The 18,286-nt window shown below is 39.8% G+C and overlaps 1 protein-coding gene and 1 pseudogene across 1 annotated transcript; one reads left to right on the forward strand and one right to left on the reverse strand.

Moving 5' to 3' along the window:
• Positions 1 to 1,489: 1,489 nt before the first annotated feature.
• On the forward strand, positions 1,490 to 13,701 carry IRAK1BP1 (interleukin 1 receptor associated kinase 1 binding protein 1). Its single transcript, XM_062187584.1, has 4 exons — positions 1,490 to 2,047; positions 9,023 to 9,088; positions 12,766 to 12,896; positions 13,005 to 13,701. Exons 1-4 carry the CDS (start codon positions 1,739 to 1,741, stop codon positions 13,273 to 13,275), a joined length of 777 nt encoding a protein of 258 aa, XP_062043568.1. The 5' UTR covers positions 1,490 to 1,738; the 3' UTR covers positions 13,276 to 13,701.
• Positions 5,964 to 8,507, reverse strand: LOC133756352 (ADP-ribosylation factor 1-like; annotated as a pseudogene).
• Positions 13,702 to 18,286: the final 4,585 nt, after the last annotated feature.

An 18,286-nucleotide genomic window follows, 5' to 3' on the forward strand; every position in this document is an offset into this window, starting at 1 on the left:
TTGTTTAAACATCCAAGTTTGTGGTATTTTTGTTTATGGTAGTCCTAGAACATTAGTAGTTTTTTTCTGTGTTCCTTATCTATTTTTGAGATGTCTGTTTCTTCTAGTAAAAGCTCTCTACAGAATATTCCCTCATAAATGTTACAAATATCTTTCCCAGTTCGTGTGGCCCCCTCATGAACTCTTTTGGTTTTGGTTTGCATTACACATTGACTTTTTTTAAATAAAATCAAATTTTTCAAACTTTTCCTTTCTGGTTGCTGCATCTGAAATTATGTTTAAGAAATGTCTTCCATCCCCAGAATTATATCTATATTTATCTGTATTTTCTTCCAGTTATTTTTTTTTTCTTTTTTGGTCTCACTTGAATGTTATTTTCATCCTATAAGATGCAGATCAATTTTTTAATATAGCTAAACAATTATCCTTGTATTATTTATTCAATCATTTTCTCACTGATATGAAACCTTTTATCATATCCTATTTGCTTATGACATTCACTCATACAATAATTCATTTTGAAGGCTGGATATTTCCACATTTACCATTAGAAAAAAAAAAGAATTTTCCAGCAGATTTAAGAAACATTATTTTGGAAGTCTTGAATTGTAAAATTATTGGGGAAAGTTCTTACAGTTTTTAAATTAAAATGATGTCATGTAATTGTGTTTACCTAACAATAAACATAAGAATTTTCAAAATTATTTTAGCCTTGTGATGGACCAAATTGCCTGGAGGGAGGCTATCACCTGATTTAGTTGAAGTATCACAAGAATCACAAACGAGAAAAACAGTAGGGAAGAAACGCACGAGGATTCTCAATTGGCTTTTCCAGGCTTCTTTCAAGAGAATGAGTAGTTTTTACCTTTTTTTTAAATGTACATATAAAATCTCTATTCCTCCTTAATTCTTCTGATAAAATTTAGGTAGTTAAGTGGCGGGGTAGGGGGGTAGCCGAGGAGGACTATTTTTTTTTTTTTTTCCTTCACCAAGCTCACCTTTTACTATTAAAAGAGAACTCACCTAAGGGGCAGACGTCGGAGAGGGGCAGTTGAGGGTTGTATCAAAAAGGCTCTCTAAGTAAAAGATACAGACAAGATTTAAGTCGTACAGGTCCAGCAAAATGCAAGTTGCGTATGCTCTGACCTCGCTGGAATCTCTCCTGTCCATGTTCAAGTATAAAGAAAATTTGAAAATTCATGCCACACTAGCTACACTGGACAGCTTTTAACAACTCAGCAACTGTGACACACATTCTCCGCATCGCTTTGCAGCCCGTAGACACTGAGATTCGAGCATCAAAGACTGACCACGGACAGGAAGGTCAAGACGGACGCGGCTGGGGCCAATTACACAGGGCAGGAAGCCCGCGTAGGAAAGCCATCCCGCGGCCTTCGCCTCCCGCCTCTGCAACGCTCTCCGCGGTGCGGCGGGCGAGGGCCCACCCCGGGGCTGTGCGTCGAAGGGCGGGGCTCACTGAGAGGCAGGCCACAAAGTCCGCTAAGGTTTTTTATGACCACGAGGAAGAACCTGTTAAGTCACCCTAAGGACGCCCTCAGCTGAAGCCTGCGAGAGAAATTGCACTTCCACAGCGCGTCATTCGAGCCATCAACAAACTCTCCCGCCTCTGAGTCGGTCCCGGCAACCTTTGCGCCGGACACAGCGACGCCCGGGCGCGCCTGGGCCCCTGCGGCCGCCGTCAGTCTGGTGTTGCTATGGAGACCGCGCTCCCACGGCCATGTCGCTGCCACAGGCCCCTCCGTCGCGCGTGTTCGTGGAATTGGTTCCTTGGGCGGACCGGGGCCGGGAGAATGTGGTCTCAGGAGAAACACTGCCCGGAGTCCGCCGCCCCCTCTCCTCTACACAGACCCAAACCGCCCCCCGCGAGGTGCACGTAAGTGGCGCCGCAGAGGTATCTGCGGGCCCAGACCGGGCGCAAGTGGCGGTGCGAGTGAGCAGCACCAAGGAGGCTGCGGCGGAAGCCAAGAAGAGCGTTTGCCGACGCCTGGACTACATCACGCAGAGCCTTCAGCAGCGGGGTCTGCAGGTGAGCGCTCAGCCCTGGCGCCCCTTGCTGTCAGACGGGGACCCTCAGATGCCGGGCCCAAGAGCCCCTGGGGCGAGGAGAGAGGGCTGCCGGTTTCTGAGTGTTTAGGACGCCCTTGTCGCCGGGGTATCCCAGGACGCATCCTTCCGTAGATAAAGCAATGGAAAAATAAACGAATGCCAAGTGGGTAGGTTTTTTATTGGGAAGTATTTGCTGCAACGGTTTTGTTTTTTAACTTTGAAATTATGAAAAGTTAAACGAGAAATGTTAGATGTGAGTACCTGCCATGATAGGGCGCTGAACGCTAAGCATATTTGATTTATTCCGTACCGAACAATTGACAAGGAAAGAGCGTAGTTTCCTTCCTCCTAACCATGAAAACTTTACCTGGAGTGGTTCTTCAGTGAGTTTTACAAACAGTAACATTGGGGTGAGGCTGTTAACTTTAAAAATTTAGCCTACGTATTGAAGATGTCACACATATGAAATACTTCTACTTACTTACCAGAAATGTGCATGTTGTCAAACCGCTAAACGATCTCTACCTAAGCATACTTATAAGGAAGGAAAAAAAAATGAACTAGCACACAGTAACTTTATTATGCATTTTTAATATCCCCATTTTCCAAATTTAAATAGGTTAAGTAACACTCTGAACTTTAGTCAGGGTAGTATTTGAACTCATGTGTTTTGGAAAACACACTCTATATTAGATCACTTTCAAATGTACTAGACTCCAGATAATTAGAATAAAAGGAAGTTAGAAACCATAGAAACCAACTACCTGTTTCCTTCCAGGGACAAACTTGTGGTTCATCCAGGTGACACTGAGTTGGTAAAAGTGCACATTCTCCCTGCCAGTCTATTGGTAGAGATTTCAGATCCCGAAAAGCAAGTCTATATCTGGAAACACAAGTGTTTTAAAAAAGTTATTTGGAAAAAAATTTGCATGAAATGATTTGAATTCAACTGCTAATTATAAATAATATGAATAAAGTATATCTAACATGAAGAAAAATATTTCCTGAAAAAACTGCTGCCAGGACACCGCAGTCCTGTTTGAATAATATAACTAATTCTTAAGTCATTTACAGAAAATGTAAACTAAGCTTATTTGGTTCTGAATTCTAGTATGTAAGCCAAAATAAATTATTAAATTCAGCTCAGAGTGATTACATTAAGATTCAGTATTCATTGTGAGACATAGAAGGACCAGTTATTTCTTCTAATCGAAGAAAGCAGTCATCTAGATTGAATAAATAATACAAAATATAATTTATATTTTCAGGATAAATTATGGGTCTTCACAAAGTCCTTTTCATATTCAACTTTGCAATGCTAGCATTGGAAGGTTTATAAACATCCATCCTCTGCTTAAAGGGCTCCTTATAATCCAAACTCTTTTGCTTAATAGATGAAACCGAACTCTTTATCCTCAATTCCTGTCATTTCTCTCCCCTCTTTGACAAGCTGACTTTTTTTTTTTTTTAAAGAACCAACCCAAGCTCACCTCCTTGACAATCCTTTCCTAACACTAATCTCTGCCAAGTGACATTTCATTCCCTTAACACCCTGTATTACAATTCTTGATTTACTTGTCTGTCTTCCATATTCTAAACTTCTCCAGAGCAGAAACCATTTGTCTTTCTTTTGCATTCATGGATATGTTCATGATATCATATATACATATACTTATATGATATCATATAGCATATAATGTATATTTAGAAAAAATGGATTTTGAATGAATAAAAGAAAAAAGGAATGAAAAACTACATAGATAAATAATTATTTCAGCTATATTGTGGATCATAGAATTATGAGCTTATGTGAATATATAACCCTCATTTTTGGGGTTGGCTTCAAATGTGTTCAAATTCTAAGTAGTATTTACTCATTCAACCAACAAACGTTTATTAAGTATTCCCTATCACTGTTCATGTTGAAATAACACATAACATAATTTTGTCAGTCTGCTTGCACTGCTGTATTGAAATGCCACAGATTGGTAGCATATAAACAACAGAAAGTTATTTCTCATAGTCCTGGCAACTGGGAAGTCCAAAATCAAGGCACCAGCAGATTTCATGTCAGGTGAGGTTCCATCTCCTTGCGCATAGATGGCTCCTTCTCTCTGTGTCTTCATGTAGTGGAAGGAGAAGGCAGTTCCCTGGGGCCTTTTTCATAAGGCTCATTCCTTACTCCATTCATGAAGGTCCTGCCGTCATGGCCTAATCACCCACCGAAGACTACCTCCTAATACCATCACATTGGTGATTAGACTTCAGCATATGAATTTTGGGAGAGCACATTCAAACCATAGCAATATGTAATTACTTAGTCTTCTATTTATATGCCAACCATAAGCTTTAAGTTCCAGTATTGGCCAATATTTCTCAACATACTGAAAACTGTATTTAAAAAAATGTAATGAATGCCCTAGGCATGTTGCTGGGCAATAGCAGTACAGAATGAGTAAAACTCAGGCCTTCTACTGAGGGAGTCTCATGATAGGGACCGACTAATCTATATGGTAACTATATGGTATGATGAAAATATGTACATGGTACAGTACAGTAGCATAAGATAAAAATAAAAAGTAATGATCTTTTTATTTGAGGAATTCCAGAAAGATTCCATATCAAATTTTAAACAATGCTGAAAGGAAAGCATTCCAGTTCCACATTAGATCTCTCTCACTCTCTCCTTCCCTCCCTCCCTCTCCCTACCCCCTCCACCTTTGTTGGTCTGCCTTTTAAATAAATAAATGAGTAAAATGAATCTTTTTTAAATAGTTGGGATTTTATTCTGATAGCTATAATTACCATCCTTGTCAAAATGAAAACTGAAAACAAGTATCAAAAAACAATTATTAATAGTATATTGAGGCCGGCGCCGCAGCTCACTAGGCTAATCCTCCACCTTGCGGCGCCGGCACCCCGGGTTCTAGTCCCGGTCGGGGCGCCGGATTCTGTCCCGGTTGCCCCTCTTCCAGGTCAGCTCTCTGCTGTGGCCCAGGAGTGCAGTGGAGGATGGCCCAAGTCCTTGGGCCCTGCACCTGCATGGGAGACCAGGAGAAGCACCTGGCTCCTGGCTTCCGATCAGCACAATGCGCCAGCCACAGTGCGCTGGCCGCAGCGGCCATTGGAGGGTGAACCAACGGCAAAGGAAGACCTTTCTGTCTCTCTCACTGTCCACTCTGCCTGTCACAAATAAAAAGTATATTGAAAGCAGAAGAGGTTCCATGACACCAAATAAAATAGTTCTGAGGTTGTCACCAAGATAAATTTAACAGCCCTCCCCATCCTTGGATGACCACGTGAGTACAAGGTTGTAGAATGCAGGGTGATTCAAACACAAGTGAGCCACAGGGATTTCTATTATGATTGTGCAGAATGGATTGTGGTTGGTTTTGTCACTGGCTTTCATGTTCCCAAAGGGAGCAGCCAATCTAATAGACCAACACTTAGGTGGTTACCACAAAACCTGCACTAGGCAGTCTTGCTGCTGTGTTCAAGTATTCTCCTCTTGTATTTTTAACTATTTTTCTTAAATGCACTGAATTCATTTTAAAAACCAACAACCATCAAATGGATCTTCCTCATGAGCATGCCCAGCTCTTAATTTAACACTTGGAGGCCTGGTGTCAATGCACCTAAGTCCCTTCTCAGGACTAAACAGTGCATTGGTTTTCTTTTTAAAATTAAAGAAAAAAAGCTTAGTACTATTGCATAGGGTACCAGAAACTCTTTGTTGAAACATTTACATTAAATATCTGGCAGCAGGCTGCATCTGCACAGGGACAGCATGGAGCTATACATGGAGACTGCTTCTGACACTCAGGGCCACCAACTCACACATTTGCCACATGCAAGGAAAGTGGAGGGCAGAGAGGAAGAAGTGGAGGTGTTCTCATTCACTTCTGGTCCTGAAGCTGATTGGACAGCCAATGCAGTCCATCATGGAGCCCAACCCCACTGGTGACAAAGGTGGGTGGAATGTTCCAATTCCTAAGGGAGTGCAGCACTAGCTTATCTGTGATTTCAATGCATTCATGGCACTTGGGAAGTCCTGGTTGTTGGCAGACGGACACCAGGAGGACCACATCTCACAGCTCATCCTCAGCCAGCATCCTCATGAGTTCCTCCTGTGCCTCATTCACATGCTGTCATTTCTGTCCATTGTAAAAATCAATCTCAGGGCCGGCGCTGTGGCTTAACAGGCTAATCCTCCGCCTTACGGCGCCGGCACACCAGATTCTAGTCCCGGTCGGGGCGCTGGATTCTATCCCGGTTGCCCCTCTTCCAGGCCAGCTCTCTGCTATGGCCCGGGAAGGCAGTGCTTGGGCCCTGCACCCGCATGGGAGACCAGGAGAAGCACCTGGCTCCTGGCTTTGGATCAGCACGATGCGCCGGCCACAGCGGCCATTGGAGGGTGAACCAACGGCAAAAAGGAAGACCTTTCTCACTGTCTCTCTCTCTCACTATCCACTCTGCCTGTCCAAAAAAAAAAAAAAAAAAATCAATCTCAGGTATTTTGGAAGTAGTGTTGCCATGCCATAGCTGCTGAATTTTGTCCTGACTACTCAGTAAATCTGATTTTTTTTTTTTTTAAGATTTATTCATTTATTTGAAAGGCAGAGTTACAGAGAGCAGGGAGAGAGAGAGAGAATGATACTCTGTCTTCTGGTCCATCCCTTAGATGGCCACAAAGACAGGGGTGGACTAGGCAAGAGCCAGGAGCCAGGAGCCTCATGCAAGTCTCCCACATAGGTGGCATTTTCTGCTGCTCTTCCAAGGCCATTAGCAGGAGGCTAGATAGGAAGTGGAGCAGCTGGTACTTGAACCAGCACCCATATGGAATGCCAGCATCACAAGCAGTGGCTTTACCCACTAGGCCACAATGCCAGGCCCAGAAGCTGATATTCTTGTATTTAGCAGTCTCCACACTGAAACCTGTGGTGGCAGTGGTGTCATGATTTCACCAAGCTTCAGCTTCCACAGAATTATCATCTTCCTTGCAGCACCCAGGCCTGCCAGCAGGATATACATTTCCTTTTTGCCAAAATGGCCCTTGAAGAGGTTTGCAAAGATGGTCCCCAGACTGTGGACAGTAGAAGCTACAGTAGCCACAGAGATCTGTGTGGCCGCTGGTCAGAGTCAGGCAGTGGTTGCATTCCCACAAGATGGCAGCTCTCTAAATAGATATTATTAAAAATAAATATATATACAAATTTGCTTGTTCGCAAGGATGAGAGTAGCAGACAAGTTCATTTCACTGATTTTTTTTGAAGGGCAAACATTTAGCCTAGTAGTTAAGATGCTCACATCCCATACTAGAATCCCTGTTTCCATATCTGACTCGGTTCCTGACTGTAGCTTCCTGCTAATACAAACCCTGGGAGGCACCTAGCCCTAACTTCAGGCAGATGATTTATTTCTAATTTTAAGGGAATAACCTGAGATTCATATCACTTAAGACCAGACATCTCAAAAATCATATAACAAGAATTAGAAGAAAAATTAGAACTCTACCTTCTTATCTCCTGAGGTAGTAATTTTCACAGTATTCTGTTTGTTGATCCATTGTTTTACTTTAATGGTTTTCTCCAGTTAGAATTTAACTATCTCAAGAAATCTAAAAATTGTCTTAAAAGCTGATGGTCTGAATGATCGGGTTCCTGCCACCCATGTGGAAGACCTAGACTGAGTTTCTGGCTCCCAGCTTTGGCCCACAGCTTAGACTGTTATGGGAATTTGGAGAGTGAACCATGAGATGGGAGTGTGCACTCTTTCTCTCTCAGAAATATAAATAATAAACCTTTTTGAAAAGTAAATAAGAAATTTAACTTTTTCACAATTGTGCACCCTACATTTTCCCAGGGAATTAAAACATACTTGACCCTGTTCAATGTTTCAGGAAACACCTATGTTATAATAATATTTACAGCATCCACTTTTTTTTTTTTTTAATTTGCCAGGTAGAGTTATAGACAGTGAGAGAGATAGAGACAGAGAGAAAGGTCTACCTTCCGTTGGTTCACCTCCCAAATGACCACCACGGCCGGTGCTGCACCGATCTGAAGCCAGGAGCCAGGTGCTTCTTCCTGGTCTGCCATGTGGTTGCAGGGGCCCAAGCACTTGGTCCATCCTCCACTGCCCTCCCGGGCCACAGCAGAGAGCTGGACTGGAAGAGGAGCAGCCAGGACTAGAACCCGGTGCTCATATGGGATGCCTGCGCCACGGCAGCAGATTAACCAAGTGAGCCACGGCGCCAGCCCCTACAGCATCCACTTTTGCTGAATGCTTTCTTTATGCCAATACTTTAATAATAATTTTATATGGTATACATGGTATTAACCAGATTTTATAGAAGTAGAAAATAAGGCTCAAAAAACTGAGTGACTTTCTTTACCAGCTAATATAAAAGTTACTATAAATGGGGGCCGGTGCTCTGCCATAGTGGGGCTAAGCCTCTACTGCAGTGGAGGCATCACATATGGGCATCGGTTCATGTCTCGACTGCTCCTCTTCTGATCCAGCTCTCTGCTATGACCTGGGAAAGCAGTGGAAGGTGGCCCAAGTACTTGACCCCTGCAGCCACATGGGAGGCCCAGAAGCTCCTGACTTCAGATCGGTTCAGCTTTAGCCATTGAAGCCATCTGGGAAGTGAACCAGAGGATGGAAGACTTTCTATCTGCCTTTGCCTCTCATTGTAACTCTCTCAAATAAATAAAATATTTTTTTAAAAAGTACTATAATGAAGTGACTAATGAAATTTAAACAAATATTACAGGTTTCTCAGTTTATTTTATGTAAATTTTCAGAAAATTCTAAAGCATCAGAGAAAAGTCATTTTTAATACTTTTTAATCTTCCTGATTTTAATAAGTTTGAATTTCTGATTCATGTTTAAGAGTGATTTCATTTATCAGCCAAAGATTTAGTAATCACACTTTTTGTACTTTTCGTTTCAGACAGAAAATGTAACTGTGACAAAGGATTTTAGAAGAGTAGAAAATGCTTTTCACATGGAAGCAGAGGTTTGTACTTTTCTTAACAAATAATTGGAAACAGCATGACTCTGTGAGGATAATTTACCATTTATTTGTATTCTTGAACTGAAATGTATATAAATGTGTACAAGAAATGCATCTCATACTTGATAAAAGATCATGTTTCTCAAAATCATTTTTGGTATGATGTATTTGTGCGAGCTTTTAAATTTAACAAGATTTGTGAGAAAAGGTTTAGTGGAATAAAAATAGCAAGAGAAATTTTTTTAATATTTTGAAAATTTATTTTTTTTTGAGCTAAAGAGAGACCTGCAATCAACTGATTAAAACCCTTATTACCCACAGCAGTTAGAGCTAAGCTAGGGCTGGAGCCAAGAGCCAGCAGCCAGGGGTACAATCTAGGTTTCTTAGCAGAAAGCTAAGAGACAGAAATCAAACCCAGGCACACTGATGTGCAACAAATTACCCTGACCAGCATCAGAGTTAAACAGAGAGAGAAGGAGAGACAAAGAAAGAGAGGTTTTCCATCTGCTGGTTTACTCCCCAATTAGCTGCAATGGCCAGAGCTGGGCCGAGCCAAAGCCAGGAGCTTCTTCCAGGTCTCCCACATAGGTGCAAGGGCCCAAAGCCTTGGACCATCTACTGCTTTCCCAGGCCATAGCAGAGAGCTGGATCAGAAGTGGAGCAGCTAGGTCTCAAACCGGCACCCATATGGGATGCTGGCACTGCAGGCAGCAGCTTTACCCTCTATGCCACAGCGCCAGGCCCCAGCAAAAGGAATTTTTTAATGAAATAAAAATAGCATGAGAGAAATACTTCATTGCCATGTGAATAAAATTTTAGTGATACTATTGCCTAGAGAGCGGGGAACACTACAGGAGGGAAATTTCCTCTCTGATATGAAAGTAAGTGAATATGGGCCAGCATTGTGGAGCATCAGATTACGCCATCTTCAATGCTGGCATCCCACATGGATTCCAATTCAAATCCCACTGCTCTGCTTTCATCCAGCTCCCTGCTAATGCACCTGGAAAATCAACAGAAGGTGGCTCAAGTGCTTGGGCTCTTGCACCCATGTTGGAGACCTGGATGGAATTTTAGGCTCCTGACTTAGCCAAATGCAGCCATTTGGGGAGTGTACCAGCAGATGGGAGACCTCTCTTTGTCTCCACCTCCCCCCCCCCCCCCGGCCCCTGTAACTCTATCTTTCAAATAAATAAATAAATCTTAATAATCAATACTATAAAACAAATCCCAAAAATTTGAAGTATTAAAATCATACAAATTTGACTATTTATCCACAGGGGAATTAAATTACAAGCCATAACAAAAAGATCTTAAGGGGCTGGCACTGTGGCGCAGTGGGTTAACGCCTTGGCCTAAAGCGCATTTGGGCTCCGGTTTGAGACCCAGCTGCTCCAATTCAGATCCAGCTCTGCTATGGCCTGGGAAAGCAGTAAGAAGATAGCCCAAGTCCTTGGGCCCCTGCACCTATGTGGGAGACCCAGAAGAAGCTCCTGGCTCCTGGCTTCGGATCAGCCCAGCTGCCGCCCTTAGCGGCCAGTTGGGTCTTTCATCTGCTGGTTCACTCCCCAGATGACCACAGCGGCTGGAGCTGCATCAATCCGAAGCCAGGAGCCAGGAGCTTCTTCCGGTCTCCCATGTAGGTGCAGGGGTCCAAGCACTTGGGTCATCTTCTACTGCTTTCCCAGGCCATAGCAGAGAGCTGGATGGGAAGTGGAGCAGCCAGGACTAGAACCGACGCCCACATGGGATGCCAGTGTTTCAGGCCAGGGTGTTAACCTGCTGCGCCCAGAAACAAAGTTTTAACAAATGAAATCCAACAACTATTTGTACGTGTGTTCATGTTTGTGTGTGTTTGAGGTAATACATAATGATCAAGTGTGGCTTACCCCAGAAATGAAATGTTAGTTTACCTTTGAAAATTAATGAGTCTAATTAAGGAACAAACCATGTGCAACAATTTTGGTGAATCCCACATCTGTTACACTCAGTGAAAGGAGTAAGTCTGGGCCTGCACTGTGGCACTGCCTGCAATGCCAGCATCCCATATTAGTGCAGATTCAACCACTAGCTGTTCCACTTCCCATCTAGCTCCCAGCTAAAGCACCTGGGAAAGCAGCAGATCAGCAGCCTACATACCTTATACTTCCATTTATATGACATTCTGAAAAGACCAATCTGTAACAACAGAGAACAGATCAGTGATTGCCCGCATCTTAGAGTTGAGGAAGGAACTGATAAGGGATTAGTTGAGGGTGGTAGAACAGGTATAAGTATCTGTCATGGTAGTTACAAAGCTTTAAATGTTTTTTCAGAATTAATGGAATTTTTCTCTCTTCTCCCAAAATGTGGAATATATGCAGTGTATGTAAAGTAAGAAATTAATTAAAATTAACATGAAGTGATAATTTTTTAATCTGAGTGGCTCCTTTATACTACTAGCTCTATATTTGTATATGTTTGAAATTTTATATAAAAAATAGTTTTAAAAGTTAAAAAAAAAACTGTAATAGCAGAAGAGGTCCACAAGGATCATAGAAATCTAAATTTTGCATGCTAAGGAATAAAAGAGGAAGATGAAGTAGAAACTATGGAAAGCAAAACAAAGATTGGTCAAAGAAATACCATGAAAATATTCTGTTGGAAGCCATAGACTTAGGAATTTGTAATTCAATATAGACAAGAATCAAGTGTGAGCTGTGTAAAAGAATAAATAGAAAGCAGGAGAGCAGATAAGGATACCAAAAGCAATTCATAAACTTTCTTAGAACGTAAATATAAATGCAGATAAGAGATAAGAAAAGTAACAGTAATGAAATGGAAGCAGGATGGACTGTTCTGACAGAAATTAGTCTTTGAAAGTCTACTGGATTAATTGAAAATAGAGACTGGTTCACTGCAAAAAAATTTGATTATTTTGGAGTACCCCAGTATTTTGCAGTTTAAAGTAATGAACCGAATCTTCACTACCTTGCCCTGTTGCTCTGATACTGAAACAAGTTAAAACATTAGTCTTGAATGTATAACATTTATGATAAAAGGCAGCTATTGTGTATTGTGTGAAATGAGGTCATCTCGCCTTTCTATATTTGGTCTTACTTTTTTGTTTGATTTATGAGTTTGTGTAAGAGTTCTTGGGAAGAAAAGGTTTTGTTCTCTTCCATAAAAAGTTTAAAGACTATGCTTTTAAAGTCTTGCTGGATTTGTGGACTGCTTCCACATATTTAGAGGCAGAGAACACAGTGAAATAGATTAGCTTCCACATGTTGATCTTAAGATAACGATTGGAAGAAGAAATACACCTTAATGACGGCAGTGAATTATGACATAATTACTACAATCAGAAGTTCATGGCATAGATTAGACTAAAAATTCATAAAAAATTTATCAAGGTTAGAATTTAGCCAAATAATAAAGCTGAAGCCCACAGCCCTCCAATTTCACAAAAAAATCTCTGGCTTAAAATGAATTTTTAAATATTCAAGTCAATATTTAAGCTAAATTCATCAGTAAAAATCTTAGCTCTAATAAAGTAATTTGGTTGTAAACATCAACTGATTTTTTTCTTATATGTTCCATACTATAAAATAACTTTGTAATCTGGCTTTTCTTTTTTAAATAATATTTAGAGAAAATTTTGAATCTGACAGGAAAATAATATCAAGCATTCTCATTTACAGGTCTGCATTACATTTACTGAATTTGGAAAAATGCAAAATATCTGTAACTTTCTTGTTGAAAAGCTAGATAGCTCTGTTGTCATCAGCCCACCCCAGTTTTATCATACTCCAGGTTCTGTTGAGAATCTTCGGTAAGTTTAAGCACTTCTTTAAATAAATTATTAACTTGTTAAATAAAATCATTCATTGCCATATTCTTTGAATGTCATATTGATAACCTTTGCATTTTCATTCCTAAGGCGGCAAGCCTGTCTTGTTGCTGTTGAGAATGCAAGGCGTAAAGCTCACGAAGTCTGTGACCTTGTTGGCCAAACCCTAGGAAAACCTTTACTAATCAAAGAAGAAGAAACAAAAGAATGGGAAGGCCAGGTAGATGACCACCAGTCATCTGGACTCTCAAGTTCACTCACAATACAACAAAAAATCAAAAATGCAACAATGCATGCTGCTTCGAAAGTTTTTGTAACTTTTGAGGTAAAGGGAAAAGAGAAGAAAAGAAAGTATCTCTGAAATTCCAATCAAAATATATTGTGTTTGTATTTTTTGTCTATTTTTATACTCTGTATAATGTTTTCTTTTATCCTGAGTATGTAACTATTATGTAATAAACTTTATGTCCAAAATATAGTCCACTCTTGAATATAGTTCCACAGAATATTTATGTTAACTTTCCATTTCCAAAAATATACTCTAAGAAATATTCTTGGGAATAAATATATTAGGTGCACAGTTGTGTACTGGCAATTCATACAAGTGCATGTGTGAGTAATAGTTCTACAGGGAGAAATATTGAAACATTTATTTCATAATTCTGAGCTTTAAGCTAATATTTTACAGCCATGTTTTAACAAGTTAAAGTCTAAAAATTGTAAGACAAAAGTGTTTATAAATGAAAGGGAATTTTATTTTCCATTAAATTTTTTAAGTTCATCCTATTCAGTCTTGGATTTTATTTTACCCTACTTACAAACTAATATGTTAACCTATTACGTTTTCATGGATGCTGAGGGAAAACAGGAAACTCCTTCGATAGAAACAAAGAACATGACACAGCAAGGAGCAGTAGCATCAGCATATTTTCATTGGTTCTTCTCGTCCCAGGTTCCAGGGAGGCAATGCAATATGGCCATATACAGCATTACTACACATACAAAGGGGTTTTCATTGTAACTGAGGAATACTGATCAGGCTTGGAGGACTCCCTGCTTTTTATCATGAAGAGAATTAACCTGTTCTTTCTCCTGAAGGGAGATACTGCCTTGTCCCTCAAGGATGCTCACTACAAAACTCAATCTTAGAAATGGCCCAGGCAAAGAGAAGTCAGTCTTGCCTTCTTGGCATATCTAGCAAGATGTGTAAAAGAATGAGATCCATTAAAGACTACCTCTTCCCACACCCAGTGGTTTTCTTAATAGGTGCAGAGACCATTTTATTAAGATACTGACTCTAACTGTAACAACTTTGCAACATTAATAGAAACAATGATAAATAATGTATAACTTTTAAGAAAAGGTATACTAGGAAGAACTTTTTAAAAAAATTTGTTTATTTAAGACAGAGCATTCCCATCCACTGTTCACTCCCCAAATGCCTACAAGGTCCAGGACTAGGTTGAGGCCAAAGCCCAGAGCCAGGAATTTAATCCAAGTCTCCATGTGAGTGTCAAGAACCCAATTACTTCAGCTATCACCATTGCCTCCCAAGGCCTGCATTAGCAGGAAGCTGACAGCAGGAATCAGGGTTAGGCATTGAATCCAGGTACTCTGATGTGGGATCGATTGGCATCTTAACTACTAGGCTAAATGCCCATGCAAGGAAAATATTTGTATGCCAAAAATAAAAGATAATATATGGATTAGATTCCCTTCAACAAGGCTTCATAGAATTGTACAATATAATACAAGCCACATATATACTTTAAAACAAACCAATTTTAATAACATTTTATTTAACCAGTAACCCAATGTATCCAAAATATTATTTCAGCATGTATTTGATATTTTAAAATCAGTGAGATACTATGTTCCTTTTTTTTGGTATTGTCTTCAAAATTCAGGGTATATTTTACATTAAGGCATCCTTCAATTCAGATGTTAAATTGTCATCACAAATACAGTTAAAAATAGAGTCATATACCCAAGTTCCAGATATGCTTAAAAAATCAGAATCAGATTTCAATTAATTAAAATTAAATAAAATTTAAAATTCAGTTCCTCAGTTGCAGTAGCCACATTTCAAGTACTTGAGGATCCTAAGTGTAGTCACTACCTTTTTGGATAGTTTAGGCTCTTATACTGTTATAGATAACAGTGATCCTTAAGGCTATCTGAAATTTACTTGTCATTTTCATTACATTACATACTATCCATAAGCAGTCATAATCCATGTTTATTATGCAGCATGGGCTCTCCATTCTCCACACATCTAGGTCATAGAGTTATTTATTTGATATAATCTTGATACATACCAACATTTTTTTACAACATATTCCAGGATATATTTTCTATCTATACCCACTTGGAATGTTGTTAGGGGGAGGAAGTGTGGAACTAAGAAGAAAAATTTGAATCCAACACCACTATATGTAAATACTGACTTTATTACTGGAATGTTAGCTCCTTGAGAACAAGAGTCTTGTCCATCTTATTCACAGATGTATTCCCAGCCGAGCGTAGGGGCAGAGCTAACACCAAGTATGCTCTCAAATGTACGCTGTGCAAACTCACCAGTTGTATAAAATTGACATGACACTTTAATCTCTCTAGTTTCCCCTTTACTTACCAATATAATGATGTTAAACACACCTACTTTGTGGTGTTACTATAAGGATTGAAGTTGATAACAAAAGACCACTAAGCAATGTGGCATGTAGCAGTACTCAGTATGTGGTGGCCATTATATTAGCTGCATTATTAGAGTATTGTCAACCCAGTTAAAAGTTGGCTTTTCCAAATCCTCCAATAAGATGAATTTTAAAATAGTCATACTGAAAATAAAGTTATCAGAAAAGTAGTTTGAGATGTTGAATTCTTATTTCCAAAGAAAAGTTAAATTGTTCCTTTGCTTTTATTTATCCACTTGTGTAAAAATTAAGTAGAATTAGAGCTCTACATCAAGAAAACAATGTTCATATTCACCAAAACATCATGGGTAGATTTTTCTTAGCCATGCTTCATAATATATTTAGTGCATCACAATTCATAAAGAAGGCTTTCAATTTGACATGAAATACTCAAAAAATTTTAAGTTAGCACACACTGTTGAGCATATACAGGAATTTTTAAAGATGTTCCTTAAGAAAAATTCCGTAAAATGTTCTGCCCTACACATCTTTAGAGAAGGTAAGGGAAGTCCTCCAGAGGTTGAACTGCTATATGTGTGGCATCCTGTCCAAGTATACTTAAGACTCAGGGTGTCCAATTTACTTGACACTTGACAGTTTAATTTGTGATCCACAGCATACACTGCAGTCTCACTCACAGTGCATCATTTAGGGAACCTGTGCCACAAAGTCTGCAAAAATAAACCTTTCCTGAACTTAACCCTGACAGAATTTCTTTCTTCTGAACTTTCTTTTAAAAAAAAAAGTTCCAGGAAGCAAAGAATTACAATTGCTGCTCTCAGAAAGGAAAAAAAATTTCTACTCAAGATATTATGGAATAAACCTACTATATTCTGAGCTCCTTTTTAAATAGAAGTAGTATTAATATACAGTTTCTATATATTACAGGTAAAATTTATAATTCTGTTCAATTACACACTAAAAGTCATTTTTTGTTGTAGCAATCTATGTTCCTTTTATTATTATCCTCATTTGACAGTTTGAGCTTAATATAATTAAATAAGAAAGACTTGGCAAATAATTTGTAATTCAAGATGCTATATTTCATATCTTATAATTACTGTTATATCCTCTTCAGAAAAGAAGGCCAAGCATATCACAATCCCATCGGATTTTTTGACAAAAACAGGGAGGAGTTCTTAGAGCCTCCAAAAGTAAAAACATAAATTATGAGGTCAAAAGTGGGAGTTAATATATAATTATTAAAGTTTAATGGAAAACAAATGCTTTAGTATTCATTCCAGGAGAAAAAAAAAAACTATAAAAGAATTAAAACAGACAGTTGCTTTATGCATATGATATTTGAAACCAAATAAAAGGATACTTCAAAAGTTCATGGAAAAAATGAATTAAAAATAAGTATACCAGGGCAGCACCCACATCTAATATCAGAGTGTTGGTTTTAATCTGCTTCTAAATTAGCTCCCTGCTAATGAGCCTGGGAAGGCAGCAGATGAGGACTCAATTACTTGGGCCCCTCCCACATAAGAGACACTGATGGAGATCTTGGATTTGGCCTGACTCAGCCCCAGAAGTTGCAGCCGTTTGGGGAGTGAACTAGCAGATGGAAAGTCTCTTTCTATTAATCTGCCTTACAAATAAATCTTTAAAAAGAAAGAAAGAGGGGGCTGTGCCGTGGTGCCTCCACCTACAATGCCTCCCATATGGGCACTGGTTTGTGTCCCTGCTGCTCTTCTTCAGATCCAGCTCTCTGCTTATGGCCTGAGTGCTTGGGTCTCTGCACCCACATGGAAGACAGTGGGAGGCTCCTGGCTTTTGGATTGGCCCAGCTCTGGCCACTTGAGGGATGAGCCAGGGGATGGAGGACTTCTCTCTTTGTCTCTCCCTCTCTGTCTGTAACTCTGCCTCTCAAATAAATAAATAGGCCGGCGCCGTGGCTTAACAGGCTAATCCTCTGCCTTGCGGTGCCGGCACACCGGGTTCTAGTCCCGGTTGGGGCGCCTAATTCTATCTCAGTTGCCCCTCTTCCAGGCCAGCTCTCTGCTATGGCCCGGGAAGGCAGTGGAGGATGGCCCAAGTGCTTGGGCCCTGCACCCCATGGGAGACCAGGAGAAGCATCTGGCTCCTGGCTTCGGATCAGGGAGATATGCCGGCCTCAGCAGCCATTGGAGGGTGAACCAACGGCAAAAAGGAAGACCTTTCTCTCTGTCTCTCTCTCTCTCACTATCCACTCTGCCTGTCAAAAAATAAATAAATAAGTAAAAATATTAAAAGAAAGAAAAAAGAAAAAGAAAGAAAGGGAGGGAGGAGTAAGGGTTGACTTATCTTGGTGCAAAGATTTTTGAAAGCTATGCATAATTTTTTTATGATAAGCATTCTCAATGAACTTTTTGAATACCCATCATAGCTACCAATAACCTAATGTGGTCAGAATACTTTAAAATGTTCAAGTATCTTAAAAGACTGAAATTCGCAGTGAATAATCCTAGTCAGATACCACTTTCAGAGAGAAGTAATAGAAATCTTTCAAGAAGGGTTATTTGTACTATTTTATTAAAATGATAATACCCTGTTAAACCTGTTTGTCCAGAGGATATTTCTGTCTCTCTATTCTTCTGGAACTCCAGCCTCAACATCACAGCCAACAATAACATCCAGGTAGTTGTGTTCTTTATGCATGACCTGTAGTTCCACATCAGAACAAGTGCTAGCTTTGGA

The sequence above is a fragment of the Lepus europaeus genome, chromosome 3, assembly GCF_033115175.1.
Source record: "Lepus europaeus isolate LE1 chromosome 3, mLepTim1.pri, whole genome shotgun sequence".
NCBI lineage: Eukaryota > Metazoa > Chordata > Mammalia > Lagomorpha > Leporidae > Lepus > Lepus europaeus.